Here is a 13,448-nt window from a genome sequence, read left to right on the forward strand (position 1 = left end):
AGGCAAGGCACTGCCTGTCTCTGGGCTGCTCTCAGTCCAGTTGACAGGAGGCAAGGGCTCTGCATAAGGTCTAAAGTTGCCACTGACCTGGTTGGGCCCCAGGGGAGGCCCTCCGTCCTCCCTGCCTGTGTTTCTGTCCCCTCCCCACTCCTGTGCTCCTGAGGACTCAGCTGCCAGGCATGCCGTGTGTGTGTGTGTGTGTGTGTGTGTGTGTGTGTGCGTACCTGCACACACACGTGCAAGAGAGCACACCGCACATGTGCACATCTTGTGTGCAAGACCTGTCAGTCACCACTGTAGAGTTGACAGACTGCTGTGGGCTCAGGATGGGGTGGTGACCAAGGCTGCCCAGAGTCCCCAGGAAGGGGGTATGTCAGAGCGCAGCAGGACCCGATGTATGAACAAACTGCACCCCAGCGTGGCATCACTGTCACGGGGTGGTCCGCACAGGGCGAGGCTTGCTGCTGGGGGGTTGTTTCTGACGCAGGCCTTCGTCCGCACCTCTGCAGCCGGCCTCTGCCTCCTGTGTCGACTTTAAGTTTATAGTTTGTGTCTTAGCATTTGATGCTGTGTTTCATAACTGGCTTTCAAAATTCCAGATAGTGTAACTGGAATTTCTCAAGTTGGTTGTGGGCATCTCTAATAATCCAGGGGGCTCAGAGGGAGGCCAAGCCATGCGAAGGCCCTGGGGCAGGACGGGGCCTGGGATGTTCGAGGAGCTGAGGGAAAGAGGGGGTGGGGAGCAGGGCCTGGTGGGCTGTGGGGCCTCGGGCAGAGGGATGGCGGTTCACAGTACTCTGGTGGCTGCCGCCATGAGAATAGGCGCTGGGGACCTGGTGGTGACAGCATGGCTCAGGGTGTGTGTTGGCCGGAGTGTGGGCACTGCATGCTGTGGCCTGTGCACGCGCTCACCAGCATGTCTGCCTGTGAACTCGGGCATCTGTCTCCCCTTTGTGTAAGGGGAGAGGGTGGGCAGAGCCTGCCCCATTGCTGACCCCCCTCCCCGTCGGCATCCACAGGAAATGGTGATCACGGACCTACAGCCTGAGACTGCTTACTCTATCACAGTAGCCGCATACACCATGAAAAGGCGATGGCGCTCGCAGCAAGCCGAAGGTGGTGGTGACCAAGGGAGCAGGTACGAGACTACCCACTGCATTCTCAAGCCTATGTAGTGAAAGATGCACCAGACTGGTGGGCCCAAGAGAGGAAAGGCATGGGCCGCTTCTCAGAGGTTCCAGGTTCCAGACACTGCTAACCAGTGTTCATCTCTGCCCGGACACTACTCATGGCCGCCTCTCCGCTGCAATGTGGGAGTCAGGCTTCCAGTGCATGCCCCAAAGATGTTCTCATGCACCACTCCCCCCCCCCGGAATCCGAGCCTTAACTTAAAAGAAGTCCTTCCTAAAGAGCACCTGTAAAAACTAGACCTTGAGGGCTAGAGGCATGGTGAAGGTGGGGCCTTGCCTGGACCCCCCTAGTGAGGAGCTGGGGGCGTGGTCAAGGGTGAAGGTGCTGAGTGATGGGCTGGCTCTGGCCGCTGGGCAGCTGACCGTCTGTCTCCCCCTGCAGTGCTGGGCCGCCCCACCCTGTCGGTGCAGCAGACCCCCGAGGGCAGCCTGCTGGCGCGCTGGGAACCCCCCGCGGACGTGGCCGAGGACCCTGTGCTGGGCTACCGCCTGCAGTTCGGGCGTGAAGACACGGCCCCGGCCACGCTGGAGTTAGCGGCGTGGGAGCGGCGGTTCGCAGCGCCTGCGCACAAGGGCGCCACCTACGTGTTCCGGCTGGCGGCGCGCGGTCGCGCGGGGCTGGGCGAGGAGGCGGCGGCGGCACTGAGCATCCCCGAGGACGCCCCGCGAGGCTTCCCACAGATCCTGGGCGCCGCGGGCAACGCGTCCGCAGGCTCCGTGCTGCTGCGCTGGCTGCCGCCCGTGCCCGCCGAGCGCAACGGCGCTATCATCAAGTACACGGTGTCCGTGCGGGAGGCCGGCGCCCCGGGGCCCGCGACCGAGACGGAGCTGGCGGCTGCGGCCGAGCCGGGGGCCGAGACGGCGCTCACGCTGCAAGGGCTGCGGCCGGAGACGGCCTACGAGCTGCGTGTGCGCGCGCACACGCGCCGCGGCCCAGGCCCCTTCTCACCCCCGCTGCGCTACAGGCTCGCGCGGGACCCAGGTAGGCGCCGCCCCGGTCCCGGCCCGCTCCTCCCCGCAGGTAAGTCTCGGCCTCCGCGGACTCAGCCCAGGCGCCGGAGGCTCCGGTCTGCACAGGTGGGATGCGGCTCGGCGGCCACGCCTATGGCAGCCACGCCCCCGGCGGCCACGCCCCTCCCGCTTCTCTCCGCAGCAGCAGCAGCAGCAGCAGCAGCAGCACCATCTCTGCAGCAGCAGGCACTGGGGACAGGGCAGGCAGGGCCGGGCCAGGCAGGAAGGCCGAGGGCACAGCGGACCGCAGGGACGACAGGGGCCGCCCCACGCGCCCCTCAGCCCTCGCTGGCGCTCACTGGGCCTCTCTTTTCTCTCTTCTCCGCTTGCCGCCGCCTGCAGTCTCCCCCAAGAACTTCAAGGTGAAGATGATCATGAAGACGTCGGTGCTGCTGAGCTGGGAGTTTCCTGACAACTACAACTCGCCCACGCCCTATAAGGTACCGCAGCCACGGCGGGGCCACAGAGATCCAGGCTCCGGCTGGCATCAGCAGTCAAGGCCAACTAAGGTCGGGATTCAGTGACACTCGGTCTAGGATCAGTCAGGAATCACCGTTTAGTTTGAGATTGAGGCGCAGTTTGGGGTCAAGGAAGAGCCTGGGACCGAAGATGGTCGGTCAATGTTGGGCCTCTGCCTGGGATTGAGGCTCAGTCCAGACTGATACTCAGCTGGGGGCTCCACCTGAAACCAGGATTGGGGCTGACGGCCTGGAACAATCGGGTTGGTCCTCAGGCTGGCTTCAGGGCTTAGCCGAGGTTGAAGGTCGGCCAGGGATCAAGGCTTAGGTTAGACCTGAAGTTGAGTCTAGGACTGGAGCACAGTCAAGATCAGTCCCGAGGATGAGCAGCCTGAGCTCATTCTGAGCATTCTGGGGTCGCGGCTCTGCTGGGGTCAACAAGCTCCAAGCACCACCCCCTCGCTGAGCCAGCTCCGCCCACAGATCCAGTACAACGGGCTCACACTGGACGTGGACGGCCGTACCACCAAGAAGCTGATCACACACCTCAAGCCGCACACCTTCTATAACTTTGTGCTCACCAACCGTGGCAGCAGCTTGGGCGGCCTGCAGCAGACCGTCACTGCCAGGACCGCCTTCAACATGCTCAGTGGCAAACCGAGTGTCGCCCCGAAGCCCGACAATGACGGCTTCATCGTGGTCTACCTGCCTGATGGCCAGAGTCCTGTGACCGTCCAGTACGCCCACCCTTTCCCTCGTGACCCTACCCTTAGCTGTCAGCCCATTGTGTGACTGAGTCAGGCCCGTGCACGTCTCTACCTCCATTTCCTCACTCACTGAGATGATAAGGGTCAAGGAGCCTACCTCATGGACGGTCCCCACAAAGCCTGACTTTTCATTGGGCACCTTAGACCCTCTGCAAGGATTTGATTCTGTGCTTCCAGGCTGGGCGGAGGGGGGCGGTTATTAGTCCCCAATGAAGAACTAGAGGCTGCCTGGGAGCAGGGAAAGGGTGTAAGAGTATATGGACGCTGAAACTTGGGCTTTGAGGGAGACACAGGGGTTGAAGAGCTAGAACACCATGAAGTTAGCAGAGGGCATGTAGCCAAGAACTGGGATGTGGAGTTGTGGGTGCTGTGTGGGCTGGGGACAGGTACCATCGAAGCTCCCTCCACAGGAACTACTTCATCGTGATGGTCCCACTGCGCAAGTCTCGTGGTGGCCAGTTCCCAATCCTGCTGGGTAGTCCCGAGGACATGGATCTGGAGGAGGTAAGGCCAACACCCCACTCCCCACCCCCAGGCCTGCGCACAGCCAGGCTGTGGTGCCCCCAGGAGCCCTGGGCCACCATGCCACTGTCTCCACAGCTCATCCAGGACATCTCCCGGCTGCAGAGACGCAGCCTGCGTCACTCACGCCAGCTGGAGGTACCCCGGCCCTACATCGCCGCCCGCTTCTCCATCCTGCCCGCTGTCTTCCATCCTGGCAACCAGAAACAGTATGGCGGCTTTGACAACCGCGGCTTGGAGCCAGGCCACCGCTACGTCCTCTTTGTGCTCGCCGTGCTGCAGAAGAACGAGCCTGTGAGTCCTCCGTCGTGCCGCCCGCTCCCCAGTCGGGCCTCGTCACCGGCGTGGAAGTAGGTGTGGAGGTGGAGGCACAGAGGCCCTGGGGCTCGGCCCCGTCACCCCCTGAGCTGATGGGACCTCTCAGTGAGGTTGGCCCGCTGATCCCCGAGGCCAAGCAGAGACCTCGTCAGCTCCCAATTGGTCAGGCCTGGGCAGAGGGAGGGACTGAGGCAGAGGGGTCCCGAGGGCTCGTCCTTTGGAGGGAAGGACAGTGGAGCAGGGTCTTTGAAGGTGAGTAGGAGCACAGCAGAAAAGGTGCCCATCATTCGTGTGCTCCAGGGAAGCCTGGAAAGTGGCGGCAGCAGAGAGAGTCAGGGAGGCAGAAGGTGGCAGACAGGCTGAGGGTCAGGGGTCAGGGGTCAGGGATCAGTTTGTGGCCAGCACTGATGGCAGCCCCTCCCCTGCCACTCCCCTGCAGACGTTTGCAGCCAGTCCTTTCTCAGACCCCTTCCAGCTGGACAACCCAGACCCCCAGCCCATCGTGGATGGCGAGGAAGGGCTCATCTGGGTGATCGGGCCCGTGCTGGCCGTGGTCTTCATCATCTGCATCGTGATCGCCATCCTGCTGTACAAGAAGTGAGCCCTGCGGCCAGAGGTGGGGGATGGGAGGCCGGCAGCACGAGGGGCGTGGCCGTGTGGGGTGTGTAGCCGCTTGGGTGAGGGACCGCCCGCCCGCCACACCTTCCCCAGAGAAAGCTGTGGGGAGCCTCCTCGGAGTGGGGTCCAGACGAGAACAGCCAGCCCCACTTGCCAGGGACTGGGGGTCGGCAGGGTCACGGAGCCGGGGGCGCTGCCTGACCCGCAGCCTCACTGATGTTCTCTCCTCTCCTCTCACCTGCATCCGCCTGTGGACAGCAAACCCGACAGGTGAGGACTGTCTGAGGAGGATGGTGGTGGGTGGAGCTGGGCTCAGAGCGAGGCCTGGGATCAGGGCTCAGTCCTGACTTAGGCCCCAGCTAGAATCGGGGTTCATCTGGGATTGAGCCTCTGTCTGGATTTGGGGCTTGGCTACGCCAAGATTGAGGCTCAGTTTGGGATCAAGGCTCCATAAAATTAGTGTTCAGTGTAAATGGCCCCTTCCTTGCCTGGGTCACACATCCCTGAGTGTGCACTCTGTGCGCGGGGCATGTGTTGACACTGGGCCATCTGTCCCCCTCGCTCTCCTCAAAGTAAACGCAAGGACTCCGAGCCCCGCACCAAATGCCTGCTAAACAACGCTGACCTCGCCCCCCATCACCCCAAGGACCCTGTGGAAATGAGGCGTATCAACTTCCAGACGCCAGGTGTGTGCTGACCCTGGGGCCAGAGGCAGCTGGGGAGAGGGTGCTGTGCCGGGGCCCCCTGTACCCCCTGAACAAGTTGGGTCATGATCGCCAAGTGAGGCTGGTACTGTAGCAGCCTGGAAAGTCAAGACAAAACGATCAGGCAGGAGGGCAGTGGCTTTGTACCCCACAATGGCCCTCGGGGGTAGGGTTTCGAGAGTCATCCTGGCTGTCTTCCACGCCAGCCTTGGGAGGGGTCTGCACACCTGCCGTGGCCGGAGCTTCCTCTGTGGCTGCAGACTTGCCCCGGCCCCACCACCAGCTGCTTCTCACTGAGCAGACCGCCTCCTGTCTAACCGACGCCACTGCCCTGCGGTGCACCCTGGGACTTCTGTGTCACCTCTCTGTGCATTCTCTCACTCTCGCTCTCTCTCTCGCTCGCTCCACCCACCACCCCATCACTAGCCCCAGCCAGCGAGGGTTTTGAGTTTGAGTCTGGCTGACAGCTGTGTTCTCCCAATTGCCCGGAGTCTCGTGTCACCCCAAGGTCCAGTTCTGAACTAGTTCATAGCAGACATTCACACTCTAGTGAGAATCACCAGCATTTAACAGATAACTCATCTTCCCGAAAGCTCCTGGCATGGTCCATGTGTCCTCTACCCCGTGGCATCTACCGTCTCCCGGGTCCCTGCTCTGTAGGGACCCCCAGCCAGGTCGGTGTGAGGGAGGGGTACAGAGCCAGATGAGCCTGAGCTTTTGAGATCTCAGAGTCGGAGCTAAAGAAGAGCTCTGGCCTCTTGTCGCCGTGAGTCCCCACAGGCAGCTGCTGCCATGGCCTCCTCCCCGTGGTGAATTTGTTGTCTGCTGTCTCTGCAAGCTTGGGCCTCAGCTGGGGTGTCTCTTGGGCCCTCATCCCTGTCCCCACTTCCTCTCATGTTTCCCTTTGTTGCTTTCCCTGTCCTGGCGCCTGTCGGTGGGTCTGCTCTGTGCTGCCCACTGCCCGCCTGGCCTTGGCACCTCACAGGGCAGGACCTGGTTCCCCTGCCCTGGGCTGGCTGGTGTGACTGCGCCCAGCTGGATGACAGGCAGCCACGAGGGACTGAGGGGCCTCTCGGGGTGTCAGATGAGCTGGGGGTGCCCACCACCCTGCAGGCTCCGGGCTAACACTGTTGGCGGGGCCTGGGATGCAGATTGGAGTCCAGTGGATCTCCACACCAGGACGTGAGACCCCAGCCACCTTCAGGACACGTGGAAACTGGGGACAGCCCATCACACCACACATAGCACGCACTGTGCCCATCTGGAGGACTTGTTTGCCCTTTGGTCTTGGGAAGGGCAGCACCCCAGGCGCCATGGTTCTGAACTGCAGCAGCTGCGTCTACTTCTCGTCTCTGCCACAAGACCTTGGAGTCCCGGGCAGTGCAGGGACCGGGACATCACAGGCCTCGTCCTCTAGTGGGCAGTGGGGACACCACCCAGGCCTGCCCACCTGTCCTCTAACCACAGTGCCTGCGCCCTCCGGGCCTGCGCCCACTGATCCCACGACCCACTCATCTCCCAACAGGCATGCTCAGCCACCCACCCATCCCCATCGCAGACATGGCAGAGCACACGGAGAGACTCAAAGCCAATGACAGTCTGAAGCTCTCACAGGAATACGAGGTAAGCTGGGGTCACTACAGGGCCTGGCCTGACCTGATGCCCCAGCACCCCGGCCCTGCCATACCTGAGCCCGCCCTCCCCTGTAGTCCATCGACCCCGGGCAGCAGTTCACATGGGAACATTCAAACCTGGAGGCCAACAAGCCCAAGAACCGCTATGCTAACGTCATCGCCTACGACCACTCTCGAGTCATCCTTCAGCCCCTCGAAGGTAGGGGGGCGTCTGCCTGGCCTGCGTCAGCCTGTCTGCCCTGGGTTGTCACGGTTTGGGGCAGGAGTGCCGTAGCGACAGATGTGTGGGAAACGGAGCGACTGGCTCCACTGTGGGCCCCGTGGAGAGAGCTGCAGGGCAGCAGAGCAGAGCCACAGAGGGCCATCCCACAGCGGCCACAGTGTGTGCGTTGGGGATGGAGAGGGCGAGGTGGGCAGCCCCCACAAAGCTGTCCCTGGCACCCTGCCCGGCTGCAGGCATCGTGGGTAGTGATTACATCAACGCCAACTATGTGGACGGCTACCGTCGGCAGAACGCGTACATCGCCACACAGGGGCCCCTGCCCGAGACCTTTGGGGACTTCTGGAGGATGGTGTGGGAGCAGCGGTCAGCCACTGTCGTCATGATGACGCGGCTGGAGGAGAAATCACGGGTGAGGCGGCGCCGCAGGCAGCCTGGCCCAGCGCCTGCCCCACAGCTCCCAAGGCCCTGGCCGACCTTCCTAAACTCACCCCCTACTCATCTTGACGCAGATCAAGTGTGACCAGTATTGGCCTAACCGCGGTACGGAGACTTACGGCTTCATCCAGGTCACCCTGCTGGACACCATGGAGCTGGCCACTTTCTGCATCAGGACATTTTCCCTGCACAAGGTGTGGCCTGGGTAGGGGAGGCATTCCACAGAAAGATGAGTGTGTCCCAGACCGTCAACACTCCTGTAAGCCCACGTGAGCAGTGGACATCCCCAGTGTGAGCAGCCACAGCGGGACAAGGCCAGCCCAGATGCCTGGCCTGGCAGCGTGGCGTGCCCTGGCTGCCGTGTGTAGGGTCTACCACCCAGCCGTCCTTAGCCATGTCTCTCTAATGTGGTCCCGCCTGCTCCTGAACTGACTGGGTTCTGTCACCCAGGGGCCCTGTCCTGCCGGGGAGGGACACGGTTGTCTGTCTGCTGTGCACATCGTAATGATGTCTGCTCTTGGTGTGTAGCCAAATCTGTTCGGTCCAGTTGTTCTGACAGGGTGCAATCTACTTCGTGTTTGTTGGGGTTAAGGTGCCTAGAGCCCATGACACTACCTGCCACCAGGTTGAGTGACCACGTGGGCAGGAAGGAGCTTGTGAGCTGAGTCACACGTGTAAGCGTGCTGACCTGAGCCGCCCATGACAGTAGGGCCAAGCACACAAGTGTCCTTCCACCGCGTGATGGGTGTGACCGTTGGTGGAGCACGGGAAGGAATAGCCATGGGAGGGGCCATAGGAGGCCTGGGCATCCCAGGCCTGATAGAGGATGGAGCCCAGCACTGGAGGAGTGTGGAGGGCAGGAGGGGGTGGGCAGGGCCGGGCAGGGCCGAGCTGCAGGGAGGACATGGACCTGCTTTGACTCTGAGGGAGGGGGAGATGGGAGGGCCACGCTCAGGGGAGCTGCAGGCCCCGGGAGCAGGGTGGGTGACTCCTGAGTGAGCACTGGGCTGGTGCATGTTGGGGGAAGGGAAGGAAGGTGGGGGAGGGGAGCTGAGTGACCCCAGGCTGTGGTCAGTGCAGTGTGGGCACAGTGGGTGACAGACGCCCTGTAAAAGCCCCTAAACCAGGGAAGAGTGGACTGAGGTGTTCTGGAGTGCACTCAGCCCACAGTGACAGCCGCTGTCCCTCTGGTCCCCAGAATGGCTCAAGCGAGAAGCGTGAGGTGCGCCATTTCCAGTTCACGGCGTGGCCGGACCATGGGGTGCCCGAATACCCCACACCCTTCCTGGCATTCCTGCGCAGAGTCAAGACCTGTAACCCGCCCGACGCTGGCCCCATCGTGGTCCACTGCAGGTGCGCACAGCGCAGTCCCGTCTTGTCCCCGTCCTGGCCTGTCCCCCGTCCTGTGTCCTGACTGTAGTGTCTGCCCCCACAGCGCGGGCGTGGGCCGCACTGGCTGCTTCATTGTCATCGATGCCATGCTGGAGCGAATTAAGACTGAGAAGACGGTGGACGTGTACGGACACGTGACGCTCATGCGCTCGCAGCGGAACTACATGGTGCAGACGGAAGATCAGTACAGCTTCATTCACGAGGCCCTGCTGGAGGCTGTGGGCTGTGGCAATACCGAGGTCCCCGCACGCAGCCTCTATACCTACATCCAGAAGCTGGCCCAGGTGGAGCCTGGCGAGCACGTCACGGGCATGGAGCTGGAGTTCAAGGTGACCACTTGTAGCCCAAGTCCGGCAACCTGTGTGTGAGCCCCAGGACCCACGGGTGGACGCGAGAACTGACTCCCTCAAGTGGTCCTCTGACCTCCACATTCACCTATGAAATGGATGTGACGGGGGTCGGGGCTCTCCCTGTGCCTGACCAGCCCACCCCTCACCCACAGAGGCTCGCCAGCTCCAAGGCGCACACTTCCCGCTTCATCACCGCCAGCCTGCCTTGCAACAAGTTCAAGAACCGCCTGGTGAACATCCTGCCGTATGAGAGCTCACGAGTCTGCCTGCAGCCCATCCGTGGAGTTGAGGGCTCGGACTACATCAATGCCAGTTTCATCGATGGCTACAGGTGCATCGGTCCCGCCTTCGGGGCCCCTCCATCCTCAGCCTGTTGTTGGGTTGGGGGAGGAGCCTGCATGCACGCCTTTCCCTGTCTGATGAGCTGGGCTGACTTTCCTGACACTTGCCCAGGGGGTGTGACTGGCCGCCTTCGCTACTGTCCTGTCGCTGTGATGAGACGCCAGGGCGACTTACAGAAGAAAGTTTGGGGCTCAGGGCTTGGGGGGGTCAGGCGGGGGCCATCATGGTGTCAGGCAGGCAAGGCACTGAAGAGTAGCTCACATCTTACCTGCAAATTAGAGGCAGAGAGAGGGAGAGACCTCTGAAACCTCAAACCCGCCTCAGTGACCCCTCCTGATCCTTCCCCAGCAGTTCCACCTGTTGGGGACCTGAGCCTGTGGGGTGTTCTCGCTCAGGCGCCATCCTGGCTGAGCAGCGGCCCCCCAGGGCTGCTCTGTCACCACCTCCCCAGCACCAGGGATTGAACTCGGGTCCTCACAGGCACAGCAAGCTCTCTGGCCATTGAGACTCCTCCGTGGTCCCACGCCTGGCCTTGCCATTGCGGGAGTTAGAGCCCAGAGCTCCCTCAGTGACACCAAGCTAAAATTAAAGTCTGACCTGGGACTGAGAGGCGGCTCAGTGGTTAGAGCGCTGGCTTCTCCTGCAGATGACCCTAGTCTGGTCCCTAGCACCCTATAACTCTAGTTCCTGGGAGGACGATGTCCTGGCTGGGTGAGAGAACTCTGTATTGGCCCGACTGAGCATGTCTGATGGCTTTGGAGAGTGGACGGAGGATGTGTGTCTGACCCCATACTTGCCCTGTCTCCCCAGGCAGCAGAAAGCCTACATTGCGACTCAGGGGCCACTGGCAGAGACCACGGAGGACTTCTGGCGAGCGCTGTGGGAAAACAACTCCACCATAGTCGTAATGCTCACCAAGCTCCGAGAGATGGGCCGGGTGAGTGTGCACTGGGCCCGCCAGGAAGGTCACGGGCAGGGCCATGACACTGACCCTGCCCTCCACCCCACAGGAGAAATGCCACCAGTACTGGCCAGCTGAGCGCTCTGCCCGCTACCAGTACTTCGTGGTGGACCCGATGGCAGAGTACAACATGCCGCAGTACATCCTACGTGAGTTCAAGGTCACGGATGCCCGGGTGAGTGGTGGGGCAGCTGGGAGGTAAAGTTTGTGGTGACTTGGGTTTGAATCTGCAGCACCCGGATTGACAGTCCAGCTCTGTGGACTGAGGCAGGAGGAGGGGTGAAGGGGGCGTGCTGGCCAACGACCAGCCCTCGGTTCAGTGAGAGACATCATAAGATAGGGAGGTGTCGGGGAGAGAGCACGGCCCCCAGCCCGTGCCAGGAGAGCATGGAGGCCGGGGCCTGGGGGTGGTGCCAGCCAGGCTGAGCCCTGAGTGGCTGAGGACGGACACTCGGTGAAAGAAGAGCCACCGAGTGCACGTGGGGTGAGGTGGACGAGGCCAGGCATGTTCAGGAGAGGTCTCCAGCAGGTGGGAGCACCTTGGCACCGCTGGGAGCTGGGGTGGATTTTGGTGATTCCCGGGTTTGACCCCGGCAGCTTTGGGGGTTGTGCCATAATCAGCCGTGTGGGCGGCCAGCGTCCACGGAAGGTGGCATCTCGGATGTTGGATGGCAAAGGCTCTCGTCGTGTAGAAGATGGCGGAAGGGGTTTGTGACCAGGCTGTCCTGTCCGTCCCCCGCCCCAGGATGGCCAGTCCCGGACCGTTCGACAGTTCCAGTTCACGGACTGGCCAGAGCAGGGCGCCCCCAAGTCAGGCGAGGGCTTCATCGACTTCATCGGCCAAGTTCATAAGACCAAGGAGCAGTTCGGCCAGGACGGGCCCATCTCGGTGCACTGCAGGTGAGCGCCACAGAGGGACTCCGACAGGTAGCAGGGGCGCGGGCGTGGGGAGGCGCCGGGAGCCCGTGTGACCGCCCCCTCCCCCCTGCAGCGCTGGAGTGGGCAGGACAGGCGTGTTCATCACCCTGAGCATCGTGCTAGAGCGGATGCGCTACGAGGGCGTGGTGGACATTTTCCAGACGGTGAAGGTGCTTCGGACCCAGAGGCCCGCCATGGTGCAGACGGAGGTATGGGAATATGCACGAGATGCCTCTGCATGCTGAGCCTCAGTTTCCCTCCTGATCCCCTCACCCCAGCTCCACAGCCCTGCAGGCTTGGGGTTGATCAGGTGTCTGCCTCTGGATCACAGGTCTTGAATCTAGTGATACTTGTGTACAGGTGGGGAAACTGAGGCCTATACCAGGCTTTTTCTGGGGGGCCACCAACCAGCTCCCGAATCTTGACACAGAGACTCATTGTTCGTTATGATGCTCGGCCTTAGCTTAGGCTTGTCCCACTAGCTCTTATAACTTAACCTGCTTCTCTTCATCTTTGTTTTGCCTCAGGCTTTTTACCTCTTTCTTTCCTTCCTTCCTTCCGTCCCTCCCTCCCTCCCTTGACCCTTCTCGGTCTGGCTGCCTGCTGGTCGCCTCAGGCTTCAGGCCCTGGGCATGTCCCTCTCTTCCTTCTCTTCCCCTTCTCTCCTCTCTAGCCTAGATTCTTCCTCCTACTTATTATCCTCTGCCCGCCAGCCCCACCCATCCCTCTGCTGCTTAGCTATTGGCCGTTCAGCTTTGTATTAGACCAATCAGGTGCCTCAGGCAGGCGAGGTGAAACAGCAACACCGGATCTTTACATAATTAAAGTGTGAAACAATGTAACACACCTTCAGAGTTAAAGTAATATTCCACAACAGAGGCCAGGGAAGGACCAGGCTGCAGGCCCTGGGGGAGGACTCTGCTGCCGCCTTGGGAACCCTCAGTCCCTGGAACAGGTGCCTCAGTTTCCCCTCTGCCCTGCAGGATGAGTACCAGTTCTGCTTCCAGGCGGCGCTGGAATACCTGGGCAGCTTTGATCATTATGCAACATAAGCCATGGGCCCTGCCCGACGCCAGACCCTGCGCCACGTGTCCAGATGTGACCCAGGCCCCGCAGGGCACCAGGAGCCCGGCGTCACAGGGGCCCAGCTGCTGCCTTCCGAACTCGGCACATTCCTCACTCCCTTCTGATTCCAGATGAGGTTCCAGGGTGGGGGCGGGGGTGGAGAGCCAAGGGGTGCAGCCTCTGCTCCCCACGGCCGAGCTCTGCGCCAGGGCTCCCCGCCGGCCTATCGGCAACATTTTCTTTCTTTTTTTTTAATAGTGTATATTTTTTTTCCTCATTTTTTTAAGAAGAAACAAAATCGTGCCGGTCAAAACTTTGAAAAACAAACAAGATCACCATGTGCGCCTCCGAGGGAGGCCTATTTTTTCAGTCAGCTTGTCATGTGGCAGTTACGTGCGAGTGTGGGACTGAGCCCGTGACGTGTCCCTCGTCCCCGTGTGAGTGGCACACTCTTAGTTCTTCTTTTAGTTTTTTGTTTTTTTTTTTTTTCGTTTTTTTTTTAAATCGATCTTCAGACATATCAGATATGGAGGGTGAAGC

At 61.3% G+C, this 13,448-nt stretch overlaps 1 protein-coding gene across 1 annotated transcript in view; it reads left to right on the forward strand.

Moving 5' to 3' along the window:
* Ptprs (protein tyrosine phosphatase receptor type S) overlaps nucleotides 1–13,191 on the forward strand; it is a 47,786-nt gene extending 34,595 nt beyond the window's left edge. The window contains 22 exon segments of the mRNA XM_059252094.1: nucleotides 1,020–1,085; nucleotides 1,087–1,138; nucleotides 1,573–2,172; nucleotides 2,544–2,641; nucleotides 3,143–3,396; nucleotides 3,837–3,930; nucleotides 4,027–4,242; nucleotides 4,706–4,863; nucleotides 5,143–5,154; nucleotides 5,458–5,570; nucleotides 7,114–7,211; nucleotides 7,298–7,421; nucleotides 7,679–7,854; nucleotides 7,955–8,074; nucleotides 9,079–9,233; nucleotides 9,316–9,601; nucleotides 9,775–9,953; nucleotides 10,775–10,901; nucleotides 10,975–11,100; nucleotides 11,671–11,825; nucleotides 11,917–12,052; nucleotides 12,827–13,191. Of these exon segments, the coding sequence (XP_059108077.1) occupies nucleotides 1,020–1,085; nucleotides 1,087–1,138; nucleotides 1,573–2,172; nucleotides 2,544–2,641; nucleotides 3,143–3,396; nucleotides 3,837–3,930; nucleotides 4,027–4,242; nucleotides 4,706–4,863; nucleotides 5,143–5,154; nucleotides 5,458–5,570; nucleotides 7,114–7,211; nucleotides 7,298–7,421; nucleotides 7,679–7,854; nucleotides 7,955–8,074; nucleotides 9,079–9,233; nucleotides 9,316–9,601; nucleotides 9,775–9,953; nucleotides 10,775–10,901; nucleotides 10,975–11,100; nucleotides 11,671–11,825; nucleotides 11,917–12,052; nucleotides 12,827–12,895 (3,414 nt within the window). The 3' untranslated portion in view covers nucleotides 12,896–13,191.
* The last annotated feature ends 257 nt before the right edge of the window (nucleotides 13,192–13,448 follow it).

The sequence above is a fragment of the Peromyscus eremicus genome, unplaced genomic scaffold (assembly GCF_949786415.1).
Source record: "Peromyscus eremicus unplaced genomic scaffold, PerEre_H2_v1 PerEre#2#chr22_unloc_1, whole genome shotgun sequence".
In the NCBI taxonomy this organism is placed as follows: domain Eukaryota; kingdom Metazoa; phylum Chordata; class Mammalia; order Rodentia; family Cricetidae; genus Peromyscus; species Peromyscus eremicus.